This window comes from Carex rostrata, chromosome 7, assembly GCF_964058835.1.
Source record: "Carex rostrata chromosome 7, lpCarRost1.2, whole genome shotgun sequence".
Classification (NCBI taxonomy): domain Eukaryota; kingdom Viridiplantae; phylum Streptophyta; class Magnoliopsida; order Poales; family Cyperaceae; genus Carex; species Carex rostrata.
Window position 1 is genome coordinate 6,771,436 of NC_135924.1, and position 27,162 is coordinate 6,798,597.

Below are 27,162 nucleotides of genomic sequence, written 5' to 3' on the forward strand. Positions count from 1 at the left end.
TTCACAGATATAATATATATAAGTCTGGTTATGAGGTACAGATATCAACTATCTATCGCCTCCGGCTTAACAGTTCTATTTTCTGGTTTCAAGTCATACAATCTCATCAATTCATCACTTAAAATAAACACGGGCATATTCCGCGAATATGCAACAGAATACCACTTTTCTCAAAAAGAAATCACTGACACTATCACTGAATCACTGAATCACTGAACCACTGAACCACAGTTCTACCTAAAATTACACTGCACTTCCCTTACCCAACCGGTACTGGGTTCACTAGGGCCATTCTCCAGATGCGCATAAGGGTCCTGGATGAAAGTCTAGTAGCTAGCTAGACTTTCCACTATGATACACTGTTCACTTCACACAATCAATCCAAGTCATACTGTGGTTCCACTCACTTATTCAAAACGACAGATCAACAATCGATAAACCGTACCAACATGAGAATCATAACAGTTATACAATTCAATTTCACTAATATCACAATTAATGCAATGCGGCAACAAATGCTTTCAATCAGAGATTCAACATGCTATGCACAGTTTATTTAAATCAAGCAATCAACATAAATATAATAATATGCACCGTTATTTAGTTCTACGAATAAACCCCAAAACAGATCCCGTGAACCCCCGCACCTGGTTACGTAGGGCACGCAGAGGGTCCGCGATCTCGCCACTCGGTAAGCTCGTCAATCCCGCTAGCCGTGCTCGTTAGGATCTATACATAGGTCAATTTATTAAATTCTGGCATTTTTACAATTTAAACCCTCAAATCAATTTTTTTGGGAAAAATCCGTAAATTGGAATTTGGTTGCACTTTGGAACACGAAATCAATCAATTTACACTTTAGAAACAACAAAGGCACGGAATAATCAATTTGGTACGATTCTACGGGTTTTCACCGAAACCCTAAAAACAAGGAATCACGAAATGAGAGAGAAATAGAAACGAGAATTACCAATGGAACGGATGGATGTGCGAGATTTGAGCTCCTCTTCCTAGATCTCGGTTTTCGGGCAAAATGGTCACCGGGGTGTCTCTCTCTCACTCTCTCTCTCTCTCGTTCTTTCTCTCTTGGCGGAAACAAAGGAAAGAAGAAAAGAGATGGGGGCAGGAAAGGAAAGGAAGGAGGGGAAGAGGAGGGAATGACAAGGGGCCCCCACTTGTAAGTGGTATTTTTGCAAAATAAACCCTCCACTTGTTCGATATTGTTTAAATGATTTATATAACCCCAATTGCTCCTCTCTCTTAACACAATTAATCGTATAATTATTTTTCACCATCCACGTCACTAATTTCGTATATACGTATATATATCTTATTTGATTTAACCACTTATTATTTTAATTAAATCTGAATTTTAAAAGTTCACGGTGTTACATGTTCACACTTACATGACGAGATATGCATACTCGCAATATTTGATAATAATATTTTTAAATGTCATTTAATGAAAAAAATATTGATAGAATATGTTTTATACAAACACTTGATACATGAACTATTCAATTTTACATAACGAGGTATTCATATGTGCAATAATTAATATTAATATTTTTATACATCATCCAGTGCCATATGGAAACAAAATGAAAATTTCATAGAATCTATTAGGTACAAACACTTGACATATCAACTATTTACACTTGCATGACGATGCATAAAGACTTGCAATACTTGATATTAATTAGGTACAAACACTTTAGAATGAATTATATACACTTGCATTACAATGTATGAATACTTGCACGATGATGTATTAATACTTACACGATAAGGTACTCACAACGAGGTATGAATACTTACACGATAAAGTACTCACGACGAGGTATGATACTTGCATGACGAGGTATGAATACTTGTTAGATGAACAATCCGAAAGTATGTCATCATGGATCTCATTTGAAAGAGAAAATTACATAGAAGACATTTGTGGTTTTAGATTCGCAAATTTCCACACAGATCGTCCGAAATATTGGCGAGATTGAACGGAGAAAAAAAACACCTCTAAAAACATATAAAATATGAGTGTGTGATATGTCCAATTTTGTTTTTCCAAAATACTTGATATCTTTAGGTATGAATACATGCTTGACGAGATATGAATACTTACACAATAAGGTATCATGACGAGGTATGAATACTTGTGCGACAGAGAACCCGAAAGTATGTCATCATGGATCTCATTTGAAAGAAAAAATTACGTAGAAGATGTTTGTGATTTTATATTCGCAAATTTTCTCACAGATCATTAGATATATTGGTGAGATTGAACGGAGAAAAAAAAATCCACCTCTAAAAACGTGTAAAAGATGAGTGTATAATGTGTTCAGTTTTTTTTTTTTTCTGAAATACTTGGTATATTAGATATGAATACTTGATATATTATATATTAACATTTGCACGCATATGTATCCATATTTGCGTGTGTCAGTTATAAAATCTATCAAATATTAAGTGGCCCCCCACTTAATTATTGGTCCCCACAAGTAATCATTGGCTGGAGGATGAATGGAGAAAATTAATTAGGGGATAGTTAGTCGATCCCAAATTGTAAATGGGAATTGCATTGGGAGATGAGTGGCGACAATTTTGTCCCAAGGGATTTGGACAATGCTTTAGTCGAAGTAGAACGAGAACCGTTTAATCTATGTCAAAATTTGTGCTGATGGTTTAGTTTGTTCTAAACTTGTTCGCACGAATCTTAACTAAAATCATATGGTTTTAGCGTTTTTAGATAAAATTTATCCAAAGCTTTTTGGACAAACTCCAATTCCATTGACTGATTGTTGTTAACTATCAAGGAAATAAAACTTTTGACTGAATGTGACGAGGGTGTTTGCCTGTCTTCGCACAGTAATTTTACACTTTGATTTAGCAGTGAACGATTTCATCAAAGTTGAACACGGCTCTCACCTCTGTATAATGTTTGCTTTCAGTTAGATACGGTTTGATGACGGCTCCCCTCCGCGTACTTTTGGAGCAGACCCTAAAAGTTTCACATATATTTTTCTCAATCGTTTTCAATTTATTACTCTTGTTGTTTTGAGCAGCGACGTTGTTTTAAGTTCTCCAAATCTACTTCACAAGTAATACATTTAAATATAAAATTTATACATTTATAAATTTTCAAATTAATTTAGTATAAATTTAAATAGTTAAAAAAAATTTAATAATTAATTTACATGCATTCGTTTTTTATCAATTTTTTGTAACTGTTTGTCTTTATACTACTAGGTAGATTTAAAAATGTTCTCATCCAGCTTTAAAAATCAATATTTCTAAATTGTACAGCTATGATCCTTCTCCACCTAAAGAAACCGTGACTATCTATTATTAATCCATGGATGCTCTATTAAGCGTCCGACCAATTGAATAATCGCAGCTTGCCCCGTATTGGTCGGTATACCGAGCGTGTGCCAGACCCCAGCGAGGCATTTATGACATTATTCGAACACAGCGGCTTTTGATTGGTCGTGCAGCCGTTAACCGAATCACACTCATCCACCACCGACTTCACATTGCCATTTATATATCCTTATCTTCTTCAGACACCGGCTTCCTCCATTGTACCAACTGGTGGACAGAGAAACCACCAGGTTGTCATTGTGGTATTTATCTAATAACCAGAAAACATGATTTGATTTTATTAGGAAATAATTAACCACTGGTTGATTTAGATTGTAATTGTTTGACACCTTACTATGCAATCATTCAGCAAAAGCGCACTCCCAATGACTGCCAACAGACATTTTTTTAATTTTAGAAATTAAAGAATCAAATTATCAGAAATAAGATGTATTATCTTTTTTCTTAGATCCAATAAATGGAACCGAATTATTTGTTCGATCTTAATAGTTTCTGTAAGTTGTAATGAATTTTTACCACATAAGATACGAAAATTACTTTGAAAGCTCAAATTTTTTATATATAGACGCATTAATACTTGTGAGATAGATGAGTTTCAACTATTCGGATTCATCATTTGAAATTAATTTAATAAATTTTAGAGTTGAGCTCACAAATAGACTTGATAAAATAAAATAAAAAAACACCCTAGTTTTACTCAAAATCACAAATGCATAACTCATATGCTAAAATTGTTATATTTAAACATTATTAAATTACACAAATAATTCTTAAATGTAACTATTGGATTAAGTAGTTTTTTTCCATCACTAATTTACAAATTTTTACAGATTAATTTGAAATAAAGAAAAAAAATATGAATAAAGTATATTTCACTGAATACACATGAAAGTTATTCAATTATATTTCGTAGTATTTCAATTATATATATTTTTGTAAAAGATAATTTAGTATATTTGTTGTACTACGTGTCCTGCTTCTTGTCATGCATTTGATATATCTTCTTAAATTATTTATTTGTTACTTATTTTATCGTATTTCAAATGTTTATATCTTTTATCGATTGAATTCTTTTAGTTTCCTCCAATATTTTGGATGAAAGAGAAAATCATATTGCGCAACTGAAATTATATAAAATCAACACACTTATGTTCAGATCTATTAAATAATTCTATTCTACCATTGAATATCTGTCCGTATTTATTTGTTTCATTTTTTTAATATTAAGTAACCATTTAAAAAATCTTTTTTAATTAAAAAATGGATGTCTGTATATTAACGTTCTCAATGAATATTGAAGTGTTTCACTATTATATAGACTGTAAATAAGACAGGATGTGTCTGCGGTCTTATATCAGTTTCATTTTGTATGAAATTAAATCAACACATTTATTGTTTTACTTATCATACTTTTAAGATTGGCACATCACGTGCATGGTGTTCTACTGTCATGAGAAAAAATTTCAGAATAAATTTAACAATAGATAAAAATAATTGGATATTTGTTGTGATAACGAAAATAAAAATTTATGACACGCATACCTCATTATTTATTAGTTATAGAAAAAGACAACACAACACATACAGTTGAAATCTATCATCATTATTATTGTACATTTATTACATTAATAAAGAAATTAAAAAAAATTATACGGCAATATATCAGAATTAATTTAATGATATATTCATCTTTCAACAAAGTTATACAGAATTTTATTTGACCCATTATGGTCGTAAAATAAAAATATAACAGGCAAAAATGAAAAAATCTTGATCAATTTTTTTTTTACTGTCAGAGCAGATATGGATGGTTTTGCTAACTTTCACACTGTTCAAAAATATGATTAGTTGTTTCTATTCTGTCTTCAATACAATACAGATTAATTAATTGGAAAATACAAATTTTCCCATTTCAATAAGTTGAATTTTAATTTTTATAACTTTTAATAATTCAGAAAATTGAAAAATTCGTTCGGTAGAACAATATATAAATGATAAATCTTAACTGATTCCTTCCATGCAACCTAAAATAACGTACGCACAATCATTTCTAAGTGACATCAAATTAACCTTCTTAGTTCTTTCAGTAGATAATTAATTTATAAACCTTTTCAGAATAATTGCAAGGAAGAAGCTGAGGAAAACATGCAGCCAATTGGAGAAAACAAAAGCAAGATAGTTCTTAAAATGAAAACCATATTTAAACAACTTTTATATTTTTCATGCTCTAAAAAAAATTGTAAAAACAATATTATTTTAGATATTCACGATATATGGAATCACTAAATTATTTAATTGAAGAGAGTACACAGTCAAAATAGTACATAGGTATTTTACACAGTAAAAACAACACAATGAAATTATTGTGATTCTAGCAAGGGAAATAAATCTGCTACGATTCCAACAAGAATTGTAGGACCCTCATTTTCCAATCTAACCATCAATATTTTAAAATGCACGAATTCTAAAAACAATTGATTTTCATGTACGAATCTCTAAATAAATGAGTGGTTGGATTTGAAAAAGCAGGTTCCTACGATTCCTTAGAATTGTAGCAGATTTGTTTCCTCTGGCAAGTGGCCAGTTAGAAAAATATGTACAATATGATTTTCTTTTGTTTTATTGCAAGCTAGTATTGGCACATCCGCACATGTGAAGTTAGTGTACTATAACTCTATAAGATACATTTCAGGCTTTTTTTTTTATTCCAAGTACTAGGCACATGTGAAATAAGTAACTATAAACGGCATATTTGTTCTCTTTGAAAGAAACTTGCTTAATTTTGAGGTTTAACGCAATTGTAATTTTGAACTAATGTAAATTAATCAACACATGCAGCCAATCAACTATATTTGCTTGTGCACTATTGTCAGTTGAGAATATTTTTTTATATAAAACAAAGCATTCAATTCTAACCGAAAGAGTACATTCATGCTCTTCTTGTTCACATTCACGACTAGAGAGTGATTGCTGGTACTTGGTACTTGTATATTATTAAGCTCGTGAATTGGAATTCAGTCTTTTTACATGTAAAATTCGGTGCAGTCTTTAGGCACATGTGAGACTTTATAAATCGCCTGCCCATTAATTGTTCTATATATTGACCCTGTGGCCTGTGCAATTTGCAACCTCATAACACCTCATATCAAATTAAGAAGAGCTGTGTTACTATCTTAACTCACTCTTAATCTTCTATGGCCAACAACAGTTGCTTGGTGGCAACACACCACGGTTAATTATCCAACCGATGAATGTGCACTATATATAATCAAATGGATGTTAATTATGAACCGGGGATTTTTCTTTATGTTCTTTTGAAGAAGACGTATGCTGATAGCATTCCAATTGCAACCGTTCGAGGTTTATGTGAGGACTATGTGAACACAAACATTCCCCAACATGCATATGCCTATGTTGATATAATACGCGGTAACTTTAATTTTGTTTTCTATTATCTCAATAGAGTTGATTTTATAATTTTTTTTCATTCAAACCTACAATATTAGATATTTTTAAGATTTAATAGAGTTTTATATTTATTTATTTTTGTTTCTCCATTTTTTTTGTGATCATACTTGCATATCTGATAATTCTGATTTGTTTTAGCTAATGAGATAAATAATTTACACCAAGTAATCTTTGATGATGATTTAATTATGCAAAATATTTTATAATTTTTGAAAATATTTTACTATTTTTTAATATAGCTACAAAATCTTTGTTTTCGGACTGTTCAAAAACAATAATTTTGTACTTATTTGAAAAAATAATAATTTTTTTTTCAAACACTATAAAATTTGATCTCCAAGTATATTTTAATATGGTTATCATGATGAATGGTTCGAATCAATAGTGTTTTTTTAAAGTTAGTGACTTTAAATGTCAATTAACGAATTTCGTTGATAAAAAAAAAATTTCTATAATTTTTTTTATTAATTATTTAAAGAGACCCAAGATATTTAAAGAACCTTGGGTCTAAACAAGCCTGGTAATTAACTATGTCATACGCTGTCATTATGTCACTCTAATATCTCTATATCTATCTATCTATCTATCTATCTATCTATCTCTCTCTCAAGAAGTTCAAGATTTTAAAATGGAGAAAATTGCAGTAGCCGCTTCTCAGGCAATGACATTAGCAGTTCAATTAGAGATGTTTCATCGAACTGATCCAAAGGTGCATACGACATTAGTGAAAATTATTGCTCACGCCATTTGCGAAGATCTTGAGATTGAAGAAGCCAGAGCAATATTTATTAATGAGCTACGGTCGTACTTAGACATTGCACCCCTGCCTCTTCAGCTAGTCCCTGCAGTCTATGGTTAGTGTAAATTATTGTTTGCATCCTCGTACCTTGACCAAAATTATGATTTTCTATATAAGCGCCAAATTGTCGTCATGCGTACTATATATGACCAATATTTAATAACAGTAATGATTTAATATTATGAACAACATAGTTCCCTCAAATCCATGTGTTGTTTGTATAGTTTGTATAGTTAGCAATAAAAAAAAATTAGATGATAATTTTGGATAGTTACACATCGAAGACAGGGACTTTATTCCTTTTAACTTTTCAAACAAATAGTTGATACGATTGAAGAAAAGTTGGTAAATCGATTAGGTCGGGTACTAGAATGGCTCGATGTTTTATTTTATTTTTTTTTATATGAAAGGGAGGGTTTCTCACATTTTTCTGATTAATAATTATGGATGGATTGTGGGTACGTTATGGATAATTCTATGAGCAAGTTTTACTCATTTCTACTCGGGAATGTTTTTGAATCTCATAAAAACAGATCTTCTGGTTTTGTTTAGGATATGGATTATGGGTTTTTGTTGGAATTCAGATATTTTTGCTAATTCGGGTTATTTGATTAATGAATTATTTATACTTTATGTGCAGGCTATGAAGCGAGTAATTTCATGGAAATAATATTTAACGATGAGGGGCGCATTCTTTTAGAAAATTTGAGACAAGAGACTATAACACAGGAGCCCATCCATTGTATAAACAGAGTTAACGCGCCAGTAGCAATCCCATCCAGATATTTATCAACCGGAAGAAAACATGCAGATTTTAATAGCATATTGACCAGATTTAGGAAGGGTGAGACACTTTTTTACAAACATTAAATTGTAATTAATTAACAATTAATATTGTTTTTTATTTTATTTACATTAGTTGATTTATAAATACATTTCAGGATTGGATGCTCTAAACATTCGAGGTAATAGACTGATGAACCTCGATTTGGCAATAAAATTGTTCATACCAATGAGCTCTAATGAATAAAGAACCATTGCGAACTACGTTCATGTATCAACAACAGGGGATGCACAACGGATAGTACAATATGTACCGCTAGAAAGAAACCCAGTATATATTCAACTCGAACCCGTTTAATGTACCTACGGTGTACGGTATACGGTGACGCATTCGCATATGATATAATTTGATTTTAATTCTGTTTTTTTGTTTGTTTAAGTACGTAGTATGTGCTGTATGCCCCCAGATAATTAAATATAGAAATTACTGATAAAAGGGTCCTATATATGTTTTGGTATGTGAAAAGAATATTTGTAGAAAACAAATTCTGGCCAGACTTAATTTGGCCGGTTTGATGCTCCTTTGACAACCTTGTTATATATTATGCATGTCATAGGCATCCTACTGTTTTAGCCTTTAGCAAAACTTTAACGACCCCAGAAGAAGATTTTAAATGCTTGGTTTTTAACCCAATCAAAGGTTTCTAACGTCAACAATGCGGCAAGCTTCCCTCTCAAAGAGGAGGTAATACAGATTCAAATAGAACCTCCAGTTTGTCACTAACTAGTATAGTCTCAGTACCAAAGTCAACAATTAACATAATTAATTAGAATTCTGAATTTATTGAGTTGTGTGAACGAACAACCTATATATGTGAACTGGATGCTGCAATTAGAAAACCTAATTTTGCATTTTTTGCGAATGGCGACATTACAAAATGTACCGACGTTAACTTGTACATTTAATAGATTACAAAGTGTGCATGCACGGGATACTTATTACAAAAAGTACAATCTGAGATCCCATGCAAAACACCTTGTCACACACGAGCAAGTTATCATTGGAAAAAGAGAATCAACATAAAAAGACAAGCTTATATAAAAGGAAGAAACTCATCATATCTGGCACAAAACAATCTTACCTGTGCATGCCATTATGAGCTAATTCTAGAAAATTCAATAAACTAAAAAAAAAAAATTGTGATCTGATTACATAGAACATCTGTATTGAAGTTCCACATCTCGAAAGTAAATGATACGTAAACGAGCGAGTATCAACCTGAAATTATATAGAAATGAAGATAAATAGACTTACCGCATTTCGCTTAAGTCTTCCCCTAAAGAAGAGGTAGCGTGCTTCTTTTGACCGGGTTTCTGATAAGCACTTATAAGTTATAACATCACAGACCTTGACATTTGGTACATAAGGAAGTATCACATCCTTTGCAAGGCATACTCGTCTGGTTTGTGCTTAATTTGTACCTGAATTTTGTTTCTACAGCTCAAGCACCAAGATACGTCTATTTAAAGAGTGCTGAAGTTCCACAACAGTTGAGGAGCAGTAGATTTAAAAATGTTCCCATCCAACTTCAAAAATCAATACTTCTAAATTGTACAGCTATCATCCTTCTCCACCTAAAGAAACCGTAACAATCTACTATTAAACCATGGATGCTCTGTTAAGCATCTGACCAAGTAATCGTTGCTTGCCCCATGTTGGTCGGTATACCGAGTGCACGCCAGACCCCCGGCGAAGCATTTATGATATTGTTCGAACACGGCGGCTCATAATTCTGATTGGTTGTGCAACCGTTAACTGAGTCACACTCATCCACCACTGTTGCCAGCACCGAGTTGTCATTGCCATTTATCCTTATCTTCTTCAGACACCGGCTTCCTCCGTTGTACCAACCGGTGGACAGAGAAACCACCAGGTCCATGTCATTGTGGTAATTATCTAATAATTAGCCAGAAAACATGATTTTATTAGGAAATAATTAACCACTGGTTGATTTGGATTGTAATTGTTTGACACCTTATTATGCAATCATTCAGCAAAAGAGCACTCCCAATGACTGCCGCCAACAGACAATTTTTTAATTTTAGAAATAAAGAAACAAATTATCAGAAATAAGATGAATTATCTTTTATTTTTTTACCGATCCAATAGAGAGAACCGAATAATTGGTTTGATCTTAGTAATTTCCGTAAGTTGTAACTTGTTTTTGCCACATAAAACCCGAAATTTATAGGAATCAAATTATTGATTCGATTTCAATATTAGTAACTATGAAATATGTGAACCCTCTCCTCTCTTTTTTTTCTCTTCTATCTTGAAGGCCGAACTCAATTGAAAAAAAATCAATAGTGGCTCGGTCTTATTAATTTTTCACACTGTGTGGTTGATGATGCGCTTATTGTGAAAATCAGCAGGACAAAGCCATTAATTCAGTTTCATTAGTATTTTTTTTTCAATGAGATTGAATTATTAGTTTGTTTCCGATAATCTAATTGGCTAACAGAGGCCCAACATTTCACAATGGTTTTGGTGTTGCATAATTAATTAAAAGTCTAATATATATAAGTACTGGAAATGATAATAAATAGATAATGGATTAACAATATTTGTATTCAACATACAATCACACGCGGCAGGGCCACCAGCATCGCTGCCTTTGGAGAAGCCGCCTATATCCATAACAGCATCGGTGTTGTTGGTAACGGGTGGGGAACAGCGGTACTGCGGGTAGAGCTCGCCTTCCTGACAGCAATCAGCATAATTTTGAGTGATACAGAAGCCCGACTTGCCGGTAAGGTAGCCGCTCGCGTGGCACGTGCCAATCACCATGCGGATAGCTGCTCTGTTGAGATTTGGAAGGGATACAAATATGACTAGGCTGGGAAGGAGGAAGAGGGATTGAAAGTTTGGCATGTTTAATTTGATTTGAAAAATGGTGTTGAATTTCTTCCAGAGAGGGTATTATTTTTTGGAACTGGTGGAGGTTGCTAGCATAAATTGGGTTGCCTACGGGCTTGCAAGTTGCAAAGAAAGAAAAAAAAAAACTTGGTATTTCTAGTAGAAACATGATCGGCTCATCTCAGTCTTCCTTTTTTTTTATTTTTTTTTACTCATGTCAGCGTTTGATGACAACATTGAGACACACAAAGTTATAAAAATGTATATAAGATTATGCTTATAATTCTTATCAACTGCATGCGGTCAAATAGTACGACTATACAGAATTATTATTATTATTATTGTTATTTATTATTATTGTTGTTGTTGTTATTATTATTATTATTTTAAATTACTCACAGACACGAACTGCCTTCTAGACTATTTTCAAAGATATTAGACTTCACCAATATATATATTTTAATTCGGTGGATTTATCAATATGTGATTTCATGGTGTTTTTATTTTTTAAACGTTAATAACTTTAAATTTAAAGTTCAACTATCAAAATAAAACTATTAAATTTAATGTATATCATTTTCTCAACATATATAAAAAAAATACGACATTTCGACTTTTAATTGATCAGTATTAAGAGTGATAATTTGAACGTTAATTTTTTAACTTATTAATTTATATAAAAACCAAAACTAAAGAGTAATAATTCTTTCTTAAACATACATAGATAAAATAATATAGATTACATTTTACTATTTTATTTTAAGATGTACGTAACTTTTAAATTTCTATTTTGAAAAAAATAAAAATAGACACTTAAAATGTAGTTTCCTAGAGCTCTTTATAACTGTTTTCTTATGAAAATATCCTTGACTATTTTTTACTGTCCTTAGCATTGCATTCAAATTTAATTATGTAATAGTTTAATTGTTCTTGTTATATTAATGTAAACGTGTCAAATGACGTTTCCAATATACTCAATATACAATTTTTTTTTTAAAATTAACATACTTATGCGGAGAATAATTTAGTTAATTAAGATAAGTATACTAAATAATGTAATTACTTTTAGTACAATAGTAATTATTTTAAAAAATAAGTTTTTTAATAGAGTTAATAAATTTATAGTAATATACCATCCTTATATTTCTCAGACTAGATTCTTAATTTTCCATGGTGCCAAACGATTTATTGTGACTATAATTTAGGTATATTCCAATAAATGCTTTTCATTTTTTTAATAATATATTATTGATTCTTCTTCGCTCAAGAAATTGGTAGAGTCCACTTGGATAGGAGTTGACTTGAGCCTTGCAATGTAAATGCACCTTAATTTAAGTAGATAGATGATTGGATCCGGTTATACCTTCCTTTTAACAACTCTTTGTTTTCTTTTTAACATTGACGATTACTTATATGACTTCTGTATTAATATCGTCTCTTAAAAGTTATAAATATATATGTGTTAAAATGAATTAGAAAAAAAATATTAAAAGGAATTGGTTAAGTGTTTATAAAAATAATAGCTTTGTTAAAAGTAACTGAATCAATATTTTTAAACACACGCTGTCACATAGTGTTTTGAAAAAAACTCAGCCGGTCCAGACTCAGACCGTGAAACCCGCGTAACCAGATCGGATTGGGATAGGTAGGTTTGATCTGATCCAGACGGGTTACAGGACGTATCTTTCTTAGTTTTCTCTACTACAATCGTGCCAACCTGTCCAAGTCTAGATCTGTAGACCGTGGTAGCCTAGACTGTGAAAAACCCGTTCCATAACGAACCGAACCCTGCTACCCCCCCCCCCCCCCCCCCCCCCCCCCCCTCCCCTCCACTTTACACAGTCTAACCCACCATAATTTTCGAATTTTTTGAATTATTTTAAAACAATAGATTTAAAAAAATATATATATCATTCTAAAACAATTGGCTACAAATAATAAAAAAAACCACCTAGATCCGTGGGGTCCAGACTAACCTGTGGGGGTCTGAACCATGAATCAAACCACAGATTTGAGCTCTCTTCTAAAGCCAAACTGCTTGAATTAAACTATCTTGAATCGTAGACCGTGGACCGCTAGACCGAACCGGACCAAACTGCTTCATTTTCAAAACACTACTGTCACATGGTCATACATGATAATTTGTTAAAAGTAACTAACTCTGATTAAAACTAGTTATCAGTGTTACAAATTATAACAGTAATCACACATCTTACCCCCAAAAAAATATTTATTGAGTTAAAAAATCTGACGTGTTCTTCAATATATTTGTCCTTTCTCAGACGAAACACACAAAAAAAAAAGCTTTTGTAGTAAAGAAAATATTAAAAGAAGAGAAAGCTCGCAAGTTACAATAAAAAGAAGAAAGCAAAACAATTTTGTCTCCTCTCTATTAATTAAATATTTTTCTTATTATAAAATAAAATTTAGAGTCAGTACGGAAGATTGTGAGTTTAAAATTCGAATTTTTTTTTTTAATAAACATTAGAATAAAAGTTGACAAGTTAAATCTCTGTCTTTCTCATCATAAATAACATAAATAAAATGTAGAGAAGTGAAATGTTTATTTATCACTCATTCTCTCTCCTTCGGCTTTCTTCTTATTTATTTTTTTCTTTTTCTCTAGCATGTAAATTATGTTTGGTTCAAAGAAGGTGAAAAAAAAATTAAGAATAAAAAAATGGAAATCAATGAAAAAAAATATTATCATATTTTTCACTTTTTATTTTCTTTATCTTGTTTTCCTTCATAACAAATTAATTAAAAAAAGGAAAAATATAAATTTTAGAATATTAGCTGAAGTCTGATTCTCTTTTAAATAATAATTCTTCAATAGAATATCAAAAGGCTACACAATGGCAACCATAAATAATCATAATTCAATATAATAGATGGTGGGTTAAAAATTGGAATAGAATTTTTATGAACATTAAAATTTAAACTGGTATATATTCATCTTTCTCTTACAAAAAAAATTCTCTTTTGAACCAATCAATTTGTTTTGGGTCAAAGTCAACAATTATCAGTACCATCAAATTTGACGACAGTAGCAGATGCGAACTCGCTTGATACCAGTAACCAGACCAGGACACGGACACGGACACACCATCTCAAGTCAGACTTGGTCGTGTCAATTTCCAATTTTTCCATTCATTCATTCATGTAGTTGTAGTCATGTTCTCAATTCGATCACCTCAGTTTTCGTTTTCCCTCTTTCTCACATGTCACCGCTGCTCTTCCCTCCAAACCCCCTTCTCTAAAACCCTAAATTCCACCTCTTTCCCTCGTCTCACCCTCTCCCTCTCCTCCCCGGCCGCCGCCATGTCCTCCTCCTCCTCAGGGAAGCGCTCCATCAATGACGTCCTCATGGGCAATGCTCGTGCCGCTGCCAAAAAGACCAACAAACCAGCAGCGCCGCCGTCTTCATCCCAGCCCAAGAAGGTCAAAACCCTTGAACAGTGTTTTGGCGCCAAAGAGAAGGAGACTGAGAAGCCAAAGGAGATGGTAATTGAAAAATCTGAGAATGTAGCAGAGGAGAAGACGAACTCGATTGTAGAGGAAGAGCTGAAGAGTACAGTCAAACAGAAAGTTAAATCTCTAGAGAAAGGCACTTCTTCTTCCTCACCAAAGAAACCCAAAACCCTGGCTGCTTGCTCTAAACCAAATAATGCACAAGAGAAAACCTTGAAACCTTGCCAAGAAGAACAAGAAAAGCCACAAGATAAAGACCCAGAATCGGATCCCTCGCAAGAGAAGAAGGCGAGTCTTGAGCTGAAGAAAAAAGGTGAAAACTTTGACCCGAAGAAAGCGGCATTCTGGAAACCAGGCGAACTGGTCCCATTTCGGTTCTTGGCATATGCACTCGATCTCATCTCGAATGAATCGGGTAGACTTGTAATTACCGACATTTTGTCGAATGTGTTCAGGACAGTCTTAGCCACTACACCTGGAGACCTTCTCGCAACAGTGTACCTTGCGGCCAATAGGATTGCGCCACCTCATGAAGGGATAGAACTTGGGATTGGGGATGCGTCTTTAATAAAGGCACTTGGCGAGGCTTATGGGAGGAATGATGACCAGGTCAAGAAACAACTCAAGGTAATATATGAAAAGTATAGTTTTGTATCCAAATAACATACTAGTTGCATCTATGCATTAAACTAATTTTTCCCGATTTTAACGGCATGGCAGGAACTTGGTGATTTGGGCCTTGTAGCTAAAATGAGCCGTTCGTCCCAAGGAAGGATGCTTTCTTACTTTAGTAATTCTCAGAAGAAGAAATCTCAAAGTTTGACAATCGCTAAGGTGCTGGATACCTTTCGTACAATTGCAAAGGTGAGATATCTCCTTGTTGTTCTTTCTATAGGCTGGTACATTACCTACCAGTATATCTGAGAGAGTACTGGTACAGCATAAAGTGGCTTTTGTCCTCATTTTATTTTTCTGAATATCAATCTGGTACAGCTGGGTTTTTGCTGGGGCAATGCTGGACAATTTTGTCTCGTTTTGTTTACCATGATCTATTGGCATTGTGGATTGACTGCCACTGGTACCCGCTTGACTGGTACAGAGCCAAATTCTTGGTTTAGCTGCCCTCTTCGCTGAGTGTCAGCTGTTTTTGTACTTTTCATCTTTTTTCTCCAGTTTTGTTTCCTGGGCTTTAGATATCTTGTGACCTATTTACTTGATTTTTTTTTTAATTAATTTATATAATGGCCTTTGCTAATGTGGGTCTACTTTTAAAGATCAAAACACTTTAGCCATAAGAGTGTTCTTCTCTTTTCTTAATCCAAGTAGGAATCTGGAAAAGATAGTCAAAACAAGAAAAGAGAGCACATGAAAGCACTCCTAGTAGCAGCTACTGATTGTGAGCCCCAGTATATCATCCGTCTTCTTCAGGTAAATCTTATCGACTGTCTCTTTTGCCTTTCTCATCAATGTATGTTAATTTCATCTTTGCACTCTGCAGTCTAAAATGCGAATTGGGTTGGCTGAGAAAACAGTCCTGGTTGCCCTTGCACACGCCTCTGTTTACTCGGAAAATTCATCTTCAAAAAACCAAGCCTCTCTTGAGGAGGTAACAGCTTTATCTTGGTTTGCTCTAAGTAATAATAAATATTTAATTGGAAAAGACTAACTAATCAGCCCTTGTAATAATTTACTAAAATTGTAATTACGTCACTTTGCTTTTTTTCTTTTTTCTTTTTGTGAATTGTATTATATATCCTTGTTAAGACAACTTAGTTGTATGAACTGTGAAGGCTGCTAGAATCATTAAGCAAGTATATTCGGTTCTACCAATCTATGACAAGATCGTGCCGGCACTTCTTGATGTTGGTGTGTGGAAGCTTCAAGAAACATGCAACTTCTCTCCAGGTGTGCCTGTGGGTCCCATGTTGGCAAAACCAACTAAAGCCGTGTCAGAAATCCTTGATAAGTTTCAGGGCACAGAATTTACATGTGAATACAAGTATGACGGTGAACGGGCTCAGGTATTGTGAATTTGGTTAATTTATTTTGTAGTTCTGTCTATTTTGTAGTAATTTTAATTTCTTTAAAATGATTCATTTTTATATATTTTTGAGAGAAGATACATTGCATGGAGGATGGTACAGTTGAGATTTACAGTCGCAATGCTGAAAGGAACACTGGAAAGTACCCAGATGTGGTCAATGCCGTATCGAGGTATCAATGCAGCCAATTTCAAAATTTATCATTGTGGTCCAAATATGTAATTTAAATTTTATGGCCAAAACCTGAAACAAAATCTTTTAGTGAACTTGAAATATTTTAGTGTTTTTAACGAGTCTTATTGGATAAGGTTCTAGGGGAGCAACCCAAATTGTTCCTAAATTTAACTGCTTTGTGTTATTTATATTATAAGGCAGTTTCAATTTATTATTATATTATTATTTCTGTGGGACACCTTGTACAGATTCAGGAAACCTACAGCAAAGACTTTTGTTCTAGATTGTGAAATTGTTGCGTATGATAAAGAAAAGCATAAGATCTTGCCTTTCCAGGTTAATATTCCATGTTTGCATTAACTAAACCCTAAATTTCTTTCTTCTATCCAACTCTATTAAATATTATGATCACCTTTTGTTCCTTTATTTCTCTTCCAGGTCCTTAGCACTAGAGCCCGTAAAGGAGTTGTTATAAGTGATATAAAAGTGTCAGTTTGTACCTTTGGCTTTGACATTTTGTATTTAAACGGCCAACCTCTACTAGAAGAGCAACTCAAAGTTCGTCGTGAGGTAACATAAATTCAAAGTCAATTTAGGATGTCTTATCTAAGTTTTGTGTAAACTTATATTTCCGATTATCTGAGAATTTTATGCTTGCAAAAGAGTATGTCCTTTTAGACTACTGAGATATTCACCGGCGCTTTTGACAGCATCTTTACAACTCGTTTGAGGAAATACCCGGTTTATTTCAATTTGCCACTGCAATAACATCAAATGACTTAGAGGAGATACAGAAGTTTCTTGATACAGCTGTCAATTCCAGGTACGTATGAAAACTTATATATAGTATGGCCTTGTTGATAATTTGATTATTTTTATTTGCAAATACTGCCTCTTGGTATATATTCACCCCAATTTATCTAAATAGACACGACCTGCATTATGTACTTGTGCTTTTACCTCTCGTATATATTTTTTACTTGTGATTTTATCTCTCACATATATATATATATTTTTTTCATTCTCAAAGTTGTGAAGGGTTGATCATCAAAACAATGGATAAGGATGCAACTTATGAACCTGCAAAGCGGTCAAATAATTGGTTGAAATTGAAGAAAGACTATATGGATAGGTACATTATATGCTCTCAAATTAGTCGGTTGATATTCTTGCCAGTTTGGATATATCCCATTTTGTAGAGTTATCAATTTTTTTTTATAATGTACGGCACAATACTTCACAATTTCTTATACGGGGAATTGCTTATTCTTTATGCAGTGTAGGGGACTCGTTGGATTTGGTGCCTATTGCCGCATTCCATGGCAGGGGAAAGCGCACTGGTAAATGCGGGATATTGTTCATAACTTCTACATGATAAATATTGCACTTTAGTTTGGTAGATGTACTGTGGTAACTTTTATGGTCTGAAGCTGCGCATATTTATTTATTGTTCTTGCAGGTGGATATGGTTCATTTTTACTTGCTTGTTACGATGAGCAGAATGAAGAATACCAGACGATATGCAACATAGGTAATATTTGAGCATCTTTTCATCTGCCCAGAAATAAAAAATATATATTATTTGGTGCACAGAAGATTTTTTTTTTTTCATTCTCTTTTAAAAATTAGGTACGGGGTTTTCTGAGGCACAATTAGAGGAGAGAACTGCAAGCCTTCGGAGTAAAGTGATTCCCAAGCCAAGGGTAATTTTAATTCAGTTCAAATTCATATTATAGCTTTTTCATTGTGAGTCTATGGTAATATTATACATATTACACAGCAGTCTGCACTATGGACTCATATCTTTGTGTTAAAAGGCCAAACAGTCAATCTAAACCGTTCAACATGATCTTCATATGAAAATGTTCCTGCAGATCAAATTTTACATTTTTCTTTTATTTTTACTGTTTTGTTAGATAGGTAGAAAATCAGATTGAAATTTATGGACCATTCAAAAGCAGTGATTTTCTACCGATCTAAAAAAATTAGTAAAAAATCCTAAAAAAAGGGTAAAGTACATTTTCATATGGAGATTATGTTTAATGGTTAGGATCGACTGTTTGAACTTTGAAAATAGAGATCTGGATCCATTAGCATGGGTCGATTTGTAATATGCATATTACCATAGTCTCACTCTTTGATTGTTGTCTTTGTGTGTGTGTTTTTTTAATTTTTGGTTAAAATTCTCAATTCTTTTTTTTTTTTTCCGACTTTTCACCTAAAACAGGCATACTACAGATATGCTGATACCATGAACCCTGATGTGTGGTTTGATCCATCGGAGGTAAAGATGCTTTTTAACTTATTTGACTTTATAAAATTTAGAACTGTTGTTCTAAATCACCTCAGTAGTATGTTATGGACACGTGAAAACTGTAATAACCTTCAAGTGAGGGAAAAATGTAGAAAAACATGATTCAAGCACCAATTGATTTCTTTTAATATAAAATGTGGTCAAAAAGACTTTCATTTAATACTAATATCCTTTGTTTTGTATGATAATAGGTTTGGGAGGTTAAAGCGGCTGATTTGAGCATCAGTCCTGTTCACCGTGCTGCTAATGGTATAGTGGATCCCAATAAGGTCTGTAGAACTTTAAGCCTTCTGCATTGAGTTCTACTCTGCATAGTGCGGATTGGTCCATACTATGGATCAATATTTTCGTTTTCAAAGTTGAAATAGTCGATCTGAACTGTTCAACATGACCTCCATATGAAATTTTACATTTTTTTTAGATTTTTTAATATTTTTTCGATAGGTAGAAAATCACTATTTTTAAATGATCTAAGAATTTTTAGATCAAGTGATTTTCTACCTATCTAAAAAAATAGTAAAAAATGTAAAATCTGCATTTTCATATGGAGATTATATGTTGAACGATTCAGATCGACAGTTATTGAGATATTGATCCATGGTACTGACCAGTCCGTGCAATGCATAGTGCCATAGCTTCACTCTTGTTTAATTATCTCTAAAATAGAGATAACAAACTTGGACATTTTTTTTATTGTTCTTTGTAGGGAATTTCACTTCGGTTCCCTAGGCTATTGCGCATTCGGGATGACAAAAAACCCGAGCAGGCAACAACATCAGACCAGGTACGTGAAGTATATCTATGTTTTTTATTTTTAGCCTCATTTGTTTTTACTTCATGATTTCTTAAAAAAAATCGGCTTTTCTCTTTTCAGGTTGCAGACATGTACCGTGCTCAAAAAATTTATCATGGCAATAATAATGACGACGAGGATGATGACTAAGCATATTATGTATTTGCTCCTTGTTGTTCTCAAGGAGGTACGTTAAATATATGATTTATTGGTATAATAATCCTTGTAATTATACTTGTAGTACTGCTCATTTATCAAGCCAACTGGTACACACTATTATATACCCATTAAAATACCGATATGAGAATTAAGAAGCTTATATTGGCTGGAGCTTGATGCCTAGGCCTTGGTTAAAACCAGAAGTTCATGAATTACACAAAAAAGAATAAAAATATAGATTATTACAAAGCTGAGATTATTACAAATTTCAGACAACCCTTGTTTTTGAAGCCATTGTTATGTATCTCAAGCACCAAAATTAGATGTCTTAACCTTTTCTTTTTCTTTAACTTTTCTTTTTCTTATTTTTGTGTCGAATTTCAAGTTGAAATGTTTAATACAATGGAAATCTATGCCCCAGGTGTACAGGATATTTAATGGTGGGATGGCATCTGATTATGCAACATTGCTTGAGATTTCCTATTTTATTAACTTTTTTCGTTATGGAGCAGTCTCCGCTTGTGAATCTTTATTGCTTCTCAATCAACAAAGGTGAGAGGTATGGTTGAGTGTTTTTTTAGAGGGAATATCGTCATCTTAATTTTTTTAACCGCTGTAACTTCCAGCGCCAAAAAGTTAAAATTTGCAGAAAAAAAAAACTATAAATTTGTTCATCAAAGTTGGTCTGAAACATTTGTTTTTTCACTAATCAGAATTCATTGTGTAAACAGTTGCTTAGGATTTCTAACAACATAATTGTTGTTTATTGATTATGATAGTTTGCAAAAAAAAATGTTTCTTTTTTATGATTATTTATACTAATATTTCCTGATTCATCTATTTTTGGTTACTTTTTCAGGGTATTCATTTTTAATGGTGACCCAGAGATCCTAGTTCATGGCTTAATTTTCCTTGTATGTAGAATATGTTGTATATCTATTGTAATGTGTTAATCTACAATTTTAGCTAGGAACGAGTTTGATGTTTTTGTTGTGTGCATTATGATGTGTTAATCTTCTGATGAGACAAGTTTTTACAGAGCAAGCTAAGTAGACAAAATTTAAGGGGGAGATTTAAAAAAAAATTAGTGAATCGATCTCAAAATGACCAAAAACACTCTTTTCTCTTACTAGTCCACGACGCCACGTCAGTTAGGGAGGTATTTAAATAGATTTAAAAGATAAATGTTAAAATAAAATTACTAGATATGATTTATGTTATTTTTTTTATGTACATGTAAAATATCAATATTAATAAATTCTTTATAAAATTCATATAAAATCAAAATCGAAAAGTGATAATTTTTTGTGTATGTAAAAAAATAAAAGTGGTCACATGTAACAATTTTATTTTGACATATAAATTCAAAATTTATATTATTAGCAAAATAAAAGTGAAGTTGTTTGAACCCTCATTTAAACTCATTTAAATAATGCCTCAATTATCCAGCAAGGTTATAAAACCTGAACATGCGGCTGAACTGAAGCATTAAAATCTCTTCATCCGTAAACAGTTGTTCAAATAATAATTTAACATGTCTACATCTGCAAACTTTGACTACTTACAAGCTAGTTTACAAGCAGTTCACTAGCCTAAAGGCCAAGTTGCAACAAACTGAGAGCAAATTAATCAAAACATCGATTGTTACAACAGGTTCCTAATTTTGAAGCCATGAATGCAATAATTGACGATTCACGGTCAAGTCAGATCAATCAACACAAACGTAGCTGAGTCACATAGAACTAGGGTTTCTCTGTCATCTCATAGTAGACTGTTTAACAAAAGATCTACCTCCACAACTGGCATTAGCACAAAAACAGGAGTTCAGCTAAGCACAATTAAAAAATATATATATCTATCTATCTATCTATATCAATATGCAGGGGTTGTGGTACTCACCAGTATTGGATGTTGATGTTTAGAAACCGTACATTCTCGATGGATTGTGATAATGTAACTGAGCCTTCTATTATCTGATCTTTCTTTAGTTCCATTGGATCGAATAAATACAGGATCGTCTGACCTCAAGGAAGAAAACAGAAATCTGTTGGTTAAATCAAGGTCCAAGAAGAGTGGGGCCATGGTACCATGCATACCGCAGATTGGTCCATATTACAGATCAATATTTTTGTTTCCAAAGTCCAAATAGTCAATTTGAACCGTTCAACGACATCACCATATGAAAACGTACTTGCAGACTAAGTTTTACATTTTTTTTAATTTTTTTACTATTTTTTTTAGATAGGTAGAAGATCACTACTTTTGAATGGGCAAGAATTTTTAGATCAAGTGATTTCTACCTATCTAAAGAAAAAGTAAAAAAAAATATAAAATTTGATCTACAGGTCCATTTTTATATAGATCGCATTGAATGGTTCAGATTGATTGTTTGGACTTTGAATATAAAGATATTGATCTATAGTACCATAGCCTCACTTGTCCAAGAAAATAGATAGCATATTACACTATATGCACAAGGCAGCAGAAAAAAAATACAATTCATCCAAAACAGGGTACTTAGAAATTATATGAATATGTTCCTTCAAGACTGCTAAATAGGTAGTATATATTATTTTGTGAAAAAAATAAAAAATTGAAAACAATGAAACTATTAGAAAACCTGTTGCCAGTGGGTAGGATAATCCTCTGGTGCAGTTGAAAGTACAACCGCAGCATCAGAATTTGCTTCAGTGCCTATGGGCCCATTAAACTCAACATCAAACCAAAATCCGAACCCATGAAGAGGAGCTAAAGACAGAAAAATTAATTAAAAAAATAAGAAAAGATAACCAATAATTTCAATAAGAAATGACCTGTCAATGATTAGCACTCACCTTGAAGCATTGACGAGAATTCAAAATTTGCAGTGATAGATTGAAGTTCTTCAACTCTGATAGTGTAACAATCAACTTGCATAATCTGTTCACAAAATTTCACCATGCAATTTTGGTAAATATCAAATCGTCCAATATACATTGTATTTACAATTTTACATAAAAATAAAACCAGTATTGGGAAATAAATAGTTGGAGCATCAAACCCATTAGTTTACACCACTAAAAATTGCAAATTCTTGTTTGAAAATTTCTCTCACAAAGAAAACACTTACCACACAGGGCCATGTCAGAACACTTTCTCCTGTAATTGTCTCAACAGAGGGCTCAATAAACGCACATTGTTTCGCCAGAGACTTCATTGAGGACACTGATAAGACAATAATACATAGCCCAATCAAAATGCCCAGAAAAAAAAAAAAAAAGAATCTGTACTAACCTAAAATAAGCATATCAGAAAGAGACCAGGATTGACAAAACTCTTACTTTTAATTCCATAAACATCTTGCCAAAAATCAATGCTATCGTGATACCTTTCAGGATTTGTGATTGGTGCCATGTAAAGCTGAAATTCATAAATAGATGCGAATGGCTGATGTAAATATTTGCAGGGTGGATGCAAATGCCTCAAGAGTAGAGTATATGAACATTCAGAAACTTACTGTAGCGTGAGAGGGAAGAATAAGCCCTCCTGGCTTCAGCCATTTATCTCTTGCAAAAATCACACTAGCCAGCATACTCTAATATAAATTCAAATGAAAATTTGAGAAATAATAAGAACAGTGGTATTTGGTTGAGGCCTAAAGTTTTGGAGGCCTAAGTCGGTTATTCCAACTTAGGACGGCCTAAGCTACTTATGTTTGGTTAAGGTCTAAAGTTATGTCATGGCTTAAGCTATTAAGAAATAGTGTCAACTAAAGAAAAGGAGAGGGAAAAAAAATTGAATAGTCGCTGACAGTGGGGCCATAAGGGGCCTATGTTTCGTGGAAAAATTGAGGCCTCAACCAAACACCACCACAAGAACATCTCCTCTCTTAATAACAACAAATGTTCCTCATAAGTCATACCTCATAAAGTAGCATATAGCCCATCCATTCAGATATAATGACATCAACTTTCTCTTCTATGTCCACGTCCTGTCAGATTCAGGATTTGAAAATAATTAAAATATTTGGAACTGAGAAAATTGCGTGTACAAAACTTGGAATATAAAGTACATTGCTGCTTATTTATTATGAACTTAAAAAAAAAGGATAAGGAAAAAGAAGAGCAAAATGCGCACCTCAATTCGTCCATGTAAGACAATGATCTTGTCAGACAAATTGTTTTCATTTACAATATCTGCAGCCTGAGATTATTTTTTCCAAAAAGGAAACATATTAGTTAATTTATCTACTAGAAGAAGGCAATATCACAAAAAATACTGAATTAAATTAGTAAGCACAAAGAATGTGAAAGCTCTACCTGAACAGCAATGTCGCTTGCCTCAACAGCATATACCTGACAAGACAATATATCAAATTCTAGTTAGTAATAACTATAAATCCATATTTCCGAGCTAGATAGAAGGTAATCAATGATTGCATCCAAAATGCCTTAACTTTAAAGAAAAAGGTAGAGCTGTGATTACCCGTCTAGCACCAGCAAGGGCACAAAATATAGAGAGTACACCGGTGCCACATCCAACATCTAACACAACCTATGAACAGTGACTTCTTGTAAGAAACATAAAAGGAATTTAGTCAAAATGATTAATTACTACAGTAATACCTTGCCAGAAATGAAATCTTGGTGTTGTCTAATGGCATTTCGGTAACTCTCTGTTCGAACTCGATCCTGTTAAGATTCCAATATATTAACCTGTTAGAAGGCTAGGTTAACATAATCAGCAAGTTAAATAGAAAAGTGAAAAGTAGCAGTTTACTCCCTCCGTCTTCTATTTTTTCAAGCCCCAAAATGATGAACATTTCATACAAAAACAACTAACTACATAATACACACCAATTGGCTGCTTTCAGCAATTAATTTACAAATATTAGATACTAATTTCAAAATAATTATCAATTTGGATAACGTACGTCACTAATGTGGCACGAATTGATTATAAACAATAAAAGATGACATAATATGCTGTATACACATGCTCACATAGTTCAATGCACAAAAATTAATATATCTTTTAGAATTATCACAACAAAATTTTGCGTGGTGATATATTCAAGAATTGTCAATTTTGATGATTTTTATATGTTTAAATGAAATTTAAATTGACTAAAATATCAATCCATATTTGCAATGTGATGTAGATGCATTCAAGCAGTAGATAATTGCAAAAAAAAAATAATTAATGTGCTAAGAATTAGTTTAAATAGCCGCAATTAGCCTACGGGCAGAGAAAAATTCATCTGACTGTTACCAACTTCTTACGGATCCCCAAAAAACAGTTGATGATCCAATTAAGGAGTACATAAATAGACTAGCCTGCCATATATTGTGTATATGCCGGTGCATGCATCTTATCCATACAGTTATCATAATTAACTAACCGGTGAAAGAAATCACTGAAACCAAACCTAATCATGCTTAATAGCTGTCTAAAGAGCATTTTACTGATGTTGGCTTAATAGCTTGACAGCTGTTTTCAATTTCTACCTAATTTTACTGATGTAGATGCTCTAATTAGCTAATTAAGTGGCTGATAATAGATACCTTGAGCATCTCTTCATGTACGCCCAAATGGGAGTACGCTTTGAAGTAGGCAATATCAAAATCCGTGCACGGTGGCGCCGTCGGTTGGCTTGCCGGAGCGAAACGTCCAGCACCGCCGCCGGTGAGCCTCGGCCTTCCAGAACGCCCCCTTGACCGCCGTACCAGCTTCCCATTACCTAGCGCTGTGTCACCTGGCCCCATTTGCCAGAGAAAGGGAGCGAGAGCTAGAGAAAGGAGATTTCAATAGTAAGGGTTTTGGAGAAATCGGGGATAAGCGAGGGATCTAATTTTCTATGGACAGTCTCCTTGTTTCTTTTCTTTTGCGGTAATTTTATATGTTGTTGTGTATGTAGTTGATTTGTTGAATGAATCTCGTACGGCCGTGTTTTGATCTTAAAGAAGTCAAGAACTGTGACTGACGTGAGACTGTTCCCTTGCGTACAGTCCAGAGCAGCCACTTGCCAGTAGGCAGCGAACGGGTATCCTCTCTCTCAGGTAAAAGTAAAGCGGAACGCACCGAATCTCCCACTCCACTGGATAAAAAATTTCTTTTTTTAAAGTTATTGACACAAGAATCTTTAGTGAATTTTAAAATTTAAAATAAAATTATACTAATATTTAAATATTAAAATTCAATCTGAATTCACATGTAGTGACATTAGTCTTTTGCTATACCCGAAACGGGTTAAACCCGTTTTACCCGGCCCGTATTCGTTACCCGTTTGACCCGTACCCGTTGCCCGGGTCAAACGGGTAGACGGGTACGGGTAATATACGGGCCGGACAAGGCATTTGAAAAAAAAACCCGTTGTACCCGTACCCGTTTACCCGCCTACCCGTACCCGCCTACCCGTCTACCCGTACCCGTTACCCGTACCCGACCCATTCCAAATTTGAATTTCAAATTTTTTTGGCGGCCTCCTTTTAAATTTCAGATCCAGTGCAATCCTAAGGGATTGTAGGGTCCCTCCAATTCCAAATCCAACATTTTATTTAAATCTGCTACAATCCTAAGTAAATTTGGGCCGTTCGTTTCTATTAAACAGAAAAAAAAAAAAAAAAAACCCGCCCGGACCGGACCCGTACCCGTGGTACCCGTACCCGTCAACCCGCAACGGGTACGGGTAATAAATGGACCGGATAGAGGTTTTGGGAAAATTACCCGTCTACCTGTCACGGGTTTTACCCGTACCCGGCCTACCCCTTTACCCGTCCTACCCCTTTACCCGTCCTACCCGTTACCCCTAACGGGTTACCCGGAACGGGTCACGGGTAACCCGTTAGCAAACCACTAAGTGACATTAGGAGTAGAAAATTT

At 33.5% G+C, this 27,162-nt stretch overlaps 3 protein-coding genes across 6 annotated transcripts; 1 reads left to right on the forward strand and 2 right to left on the reverse strand.

Annotated features, from left to right (window-relative positions):
- Positions 1-9,999: 9,999 nt before the first annotated feature.
- Positions 10,000-11,379, reverse strand: LOC144557375 (kiwellin-1-like). The gene is made up of 2 exons (XM_078305938.1): positions 11,072-11,379; positions 10,000-10,388 (listed from the first exon to the last, which is right to left on the reverse strand). Exons 1-2 carry the CDS (start codon positions 11,361-11,363, stop codon positions 10,111-10,113), a joined length of 570 nt encoding a protein of 189 aa, XP_078162064.1. The 5' UTR covers positions 11,364-11,379; the 3' UTR covers positions 10,000-10,110.
- A 3,074-nt stretch (positions 11,380-14,453) lies between these two features.
- LIG1 (DNA ligase 1) lies at positions 14,454-21,405 on the forward strand. 3 transcript variants are annotated; one of them, XM_078305152.1, is made up of 20 exons: positions 14,485-14,852; positions 14,886-15,446; positions 15,540-15,683; positions 16,146-16,247; positions 16,318-16,425; positions 16,610-16,840; positions 16,939-17,033; positions 17,284-17,371; positions 17,474-17,605; positions 17,746-17,858; positions 18,066-18,167; positions 18,314-18,375; positions 18,495-18,566; positions 18,665-18,738; positions 19,263-19,319; positions 19,541-19,618; positions 20,056-20,133; positions 20,224-20,329; positions 20,723-20,853; positions 21,161-21,405. In XM_078305152.1, the coding sequence occupies exons 1-18, from the start codon at positions 14,523-14,525 to the stop codon at positions 20,290-20,292; spliced, it is 2,496 nt and encodes an 831-aa protein (XP_078161278.1). In that variant the 5' UTR covers positions 14,485-14,522; the 3' UTR covers positions 20,293-20,329; positions 20,723-20,853; positions 21,161-21,405. The 3 variants fall into 3 exon arrangements, with proteins under 3 accessions (XP_078161277.1, XP_078161276.1, XP_078161278.1); XM_078305151.1 differs by having other exon boundaries at positions 14,454-15,446; positions 20,723-20,860; XM_078305150.1 differs by having other exon boundaries at positions 14,454-15,446.
- A 394-nt stretch (positions 21,406-21,799) lies between these two features.
- LOC144557267 (putative protein arginine N-methyltransferase 6.2) lies at positions 21,800-26,233 on the reverse strand. 2 transcript variants are annotated; one of them, XR_013512583.1, is made up of 13 exons: positions 25,845-26,163; positions 24,906-24,971; positions 24,766-24,834; positions 24,600-24,635; positions 24,418-24,483; positions 24,203-24,271; positions 23,798-23,875; positions 23,622-23,700; positions 23,411-23,505; positions 23,136-23,220; positions 22,922-23,049; positions 22,201-22,324; positions 21,800-22,100 (listed from the first exon to the last, which is right to left on the reverse strand). XR_013512583.1 is itself a non-coding variant. In XM_078305819.1 (13 exons), exons 1-13 carry the CDS (start codon positions 26,043-26,045, stop codon positions 22,058-22,060), a joined length of 1,134 nt encoding a protein of 377 aa, XP_078161945.1. In that variant the 5' UTR covers positions 26,046-26,233; the 3' UTR covers positions 21,800-22,057. The 2 variants fall into 2 exon arrangements, 1 of the variants encoding a protein (XP_078161945.1); XM_078305819.1 differs by having other exon boundaries at positions 22,201-22,319; positions 25,845-26,233.
- Between the last annotated feature and the right edge of the window lie 929 nt (positions 26,234-27,162).